This window comes from Meleagris gallopavo, chromosome 13 (genome assembly GCF_000146605.3).
Source record: "Meleagris gallopavo isolate NT-WF06-2002-E0010 breed Aviagen turkey brand Nicholas breeding stock chromosome 13, Turkey_5.1, whole genome shotgun sequence".
NCBI classification, from domain to species: domain Eukaryota; kingdom Metazoa; phylum Chordata; class Aves; order Galliformes; family Phasianidae; genus Meleagris; species Meleagris gallopavo.
In genome coordinates, this window is record NC_015023.2 from 11,605,383 (window position 1) to 11,609,062 (window position 3,680).

The window sequence follows — 3,680 nt, forward strand, 5'->3', positions numbered from 1 at the left end:
GCCCTCCGGGAGCTGCTGGAGGGCGCCCGGGGGGCGGTGGGCAACGCCGCCCAGGCCTCGGACCGCTCGCTGTACGCCAAGCTCAGCAAGCAGCTGCAGAAGATGGAGGAGGTCTACCAGGCCCTGGGGCGGCACAGCCAAGCTCTGGATGCGTGCCATTGGGCCCCCAGCGCCTTGGTGGCTGGCAAGCCGGGCACGGATGACTTGGAGCTCTTCGTCATGTACTCGCGCGGCGTGCCTGATGACACCAAGCAGCTCGCCTCCTTCCTGCATGGCAATGCTTCTCTGCTCTTCAAACGGCAAAGCCGGTGCCCGAGGGCAATGGCCACGGGCCCACACACCCCTCTGACAAGGCCAGCAGCATCCAGTCGCGGCCCCTGCCCTCCCCGCCCAAACTGCTAGCACAGGAGTCACCCGAGGGCCCATATGAGAACCACGAGAGTGGCTGGATGGAGGACTACGACTACGTGCACCTCCAGGTGGGTGCGGGCTGGGGGCACCCTGTGGCACTGGATGACATGGATGGGCTTTGTGTCTCCTCGCCCTCCTGCTGCGGCCCTGGGAACCGAGGGCATCCTGATGTGGGGCTGCGGAGCTCAGGGTTTGTGGTTTGGCCCCTTCTCATGCTTTTTCCTTACTTTCAGGGCAAGGAGGAGTTTGAGAAGACGCAGAAAGAGCTGCTGGAGAAAGGCAACATTATCCGGCAGAGCAAGGACCAGCTGGAACACCAGCAGGTAATGGGGCTGGGGAAAGGGCACGGCTCAGTGGAGACCCTGAGGTGGGGAGGGCAGCAGGTTTAGGCTCCTGCTCCCCATGTGCCCGTGGCCGTGAGTCCCCCATGGCTCTGCGCCGCACCGTCTGGCTGTCCTCTGATGCCAGAGGGGATTGGGGCACTGGTCCCATGCAGCATCCCTGGGACGCAGCCATCGCCGTGGGGCTCAGACGCCGCCCTGCCCGTCCTCACACCCATCTCTCCCCACAGCTGAAGCAGTTTGAGCGTCTGGAGCAGGAGGTGACGCGGCCCATCGACAACGACCTGTCCAACTGGAGCCCTCCCCAGCACTATGGCCCTGCGCGGGGCGGGGGGCCCCTGTGTGCTGCCGACCGCCAGCTGCTCCTCTTCTACCTGGAGCAGTGCGAGGCCAACCTCACCACGCTCACCAACGCCATCGACGCCTTCTTCACTGCCGTCAGCACCAACCAGCCCCCCAAAATCTTCGTGGCCCACAGCAAATTCATCATCCTCAGCGCCCACAAGCTCGTCTTCATTGGCGACACGCTGTCCCGCCAGGCCAAGGCGCAGGACGTGCGGCACAAGGTGACACACTACAGCAACCTCCTGTGTGAGATGCTCAAGGAGATCGTGGTGAGCACCAAAGCTGCCGCGCTGCACTACCCGTCACCTGCTGCCTCCAAGGACATGGTGGAGCGCGTCAAGGACCTCGCCAACAGCACGCAGCAGTTCAGGATGGTGCTGGGCCAGCTGGCCGCCATGTGATGGCCCTGTGCCGCTGCCCCCCGCGGCCCTCTGCCCGGCGTAACAGACCTGTACATAGAGACTCACGCAGGGCTGAGGGGCCGTGGCCGTCATCCCCTTCCCTCCTCTTCCTCTCAACGTTGGTTTCAGAGCCACGCTCACAGTGCCAGGGGTGCAATTTCTCCCTGCTGTGTTCGTTCATCTGCTCCAGTTGAGATGGGGCTGGCAGTGGGGCTGCCCCAGTGCCCTGGGACGACGCTGCAGGCTCCGTCGGCACATCAGCCAGCTGATGTAGCGCTGTGGCACAGACAGACCAAGCCAAGGAGCGGCGGCGAGGAGATGAAGAATGCTGTCCTGAGCAATGGGGGAGGGGGTGAGGGGCAGCCAGGGGGGATGAGGGGCTCGAACCTTTGCATTTCAAGTCTTGGTGGTTTTGCTGTACCGGCTGTAACTGAAATGCAAACCGACATTGGTGCCTTCTGAACACTGGCGAAGCTTCCTCCGGTTCCCGGAGCCGTGGAGTTGCAGCCGCCCCCAAAACTCAGCCCCCTGGTCCCACAGCAGCATAAAGATTTGCCTAGAAATGCCCCTGGTGCCTGGCTGTGTGTGTGTGGTGCTGGGAGTGGCACCCTGTGGGAGCAGCTGGGGTGTCCTGTCCCCAAAAAGCAGCAGTGCTGGAGCATGGCTGGGATGCTACACGCTTTATGATAGAGCAATAACATGGGCTTGCTCATAGCATCTTGATGTGGAACAGGACGTGGCAATGGCCATGGGCACAAGCAGCAGCCAAGTTGCAGTGCTGCACAGCCCACAGCCACCCACATTTTGCTGTGCTCATCTGGCACCTACACCCAGGCTGCAATGAAGCTGCTGTGCAGAGGGAGGCAGTGCCAGGGCAGTGGGTACCATGGTAGCCTTGGGCCACAGGCACCCAGAGTCGGAGTGTGGGCTCACAGGGCTTGCTGCAGTGCCCCAGCATGTACCTGGTGCACAGGACAGACCTGACTCTGTGCATCCACCCCCTGCCCTATTCCTGTGCTCCTGCCTCGGCTCCCACTGTGACCCCCAGCCCTGTTGCTGTGTGCCCAAGTGCCAGTCACCGTCCTCACTCAGGACCCAGCTGCATCCCGCACCGTGGGGACCACAACACCCGTGTGGCACCAGCCCCATCCCTATCCCTGCTGCTCAGCTGGGCCACGTTGGGAGCCTTGCAGCTCCAGGAAGAGCATGGCCACCTCTGGCAGCTCCAGCTGGCTGTAGTGGCTGCAGGTGCCCACCATCATCTTGTCCAGGAGCTCTGCTAGGAGGAAAGAGGCAACCAGAAGATCTGTAGGGCTGTCCTGTCCGTGTCCCCATCTCCTGTCCTCATGTCCATCCTGTCACTGTTACCTTTCTCTTCCATCGTGTTCCTTCCCTGTCCCCACCCAATAATTGCCCATCCTTTGCCCGGACCTGTCCCACCAGCCCTCCCATCCCTGTCCCATCTCCACCCAGGCCCTGTCTGTGTAGCCATCCCTATCACCATCTCATTTGTATTCCACGCATCCCATCTAACCTTGTACAATTCCAGTGGTTCCCATGGCTGCCATGTCACACGGTGGGGCGTTTGCTCGGGGTCTGCAATGGGGTGAGGGGACCCCGTGTGCCCCAGGGTCAGCAGCACTGCCGGCACATGGCACCCCTGGGGCTGGGAACCCCGGGGACACCTCAGTGACCCCTCTGGGTCCTTCACAGACACTTCAAGACCCTCAGTCCCATCCCCCCAGCTGCAGCACCACATTCCCCACCGGCCCCAGTGCACACAGCGGTGGAGCCTGGCCCTGCGTCCCCTCCGTCCCCTCCGCCGGGCGTTAAGGTGGCTCCATGCGCTGCACAGCACTGCGCTGTGCACTGCCTGCCCCGCTGTGCTGCACGTGTGTCCCTGTGCCACCAGCACCAACCCGTGCTCAGTGGCCCTGCCCTGCGCGTGGGGATCAGAGCGCAGCGCTGCTCGCCTGGAGGCAAAAACAAAGACACGTTGGGGAAATTAAGCTTTATTTGGGACTCAGTTGGCCGCCAGCACGGAGTCGATCCATTCGCGGAGCTCGGTGACACGAGCGTAGACAGCGGGCACAGAGGTGGAGCAGGTGCTGCTGCCCCACGAGACGATGCCCACCAGCGTCCAGGCGCCGTCCTTCTGGCACACCAGCGGGCCCCCGGAGTC

The 3,680-nt window shown here is 62.9% G+C and overlaps 1 protein-coding gene across 1 annotated transcript; it reads left to right on the forward strand.

Moving 5' to 3' along the window:
* Positions 1-3: 3 nt before the first annotated feature.
* BCAR1 (BCAR1 scaffold protein, Cas family member) lies at positions 4-2,065 on the forward strand (the record flags this gene model as incomplete). The annotated part of the gene is given in 4 exon segments (XM_010718052.1): positions 4-298; positions 301-479; positions 645-734; positions 983-2,065. Coding segments are annotated over 4 exon segments (1,080 nt in total), but the record flags the coding sequence as incomplete, so codon positions are not given.
* Between the last annotated feature and the right edge of the window lie 1,615 nt (positions 2,066-3,680).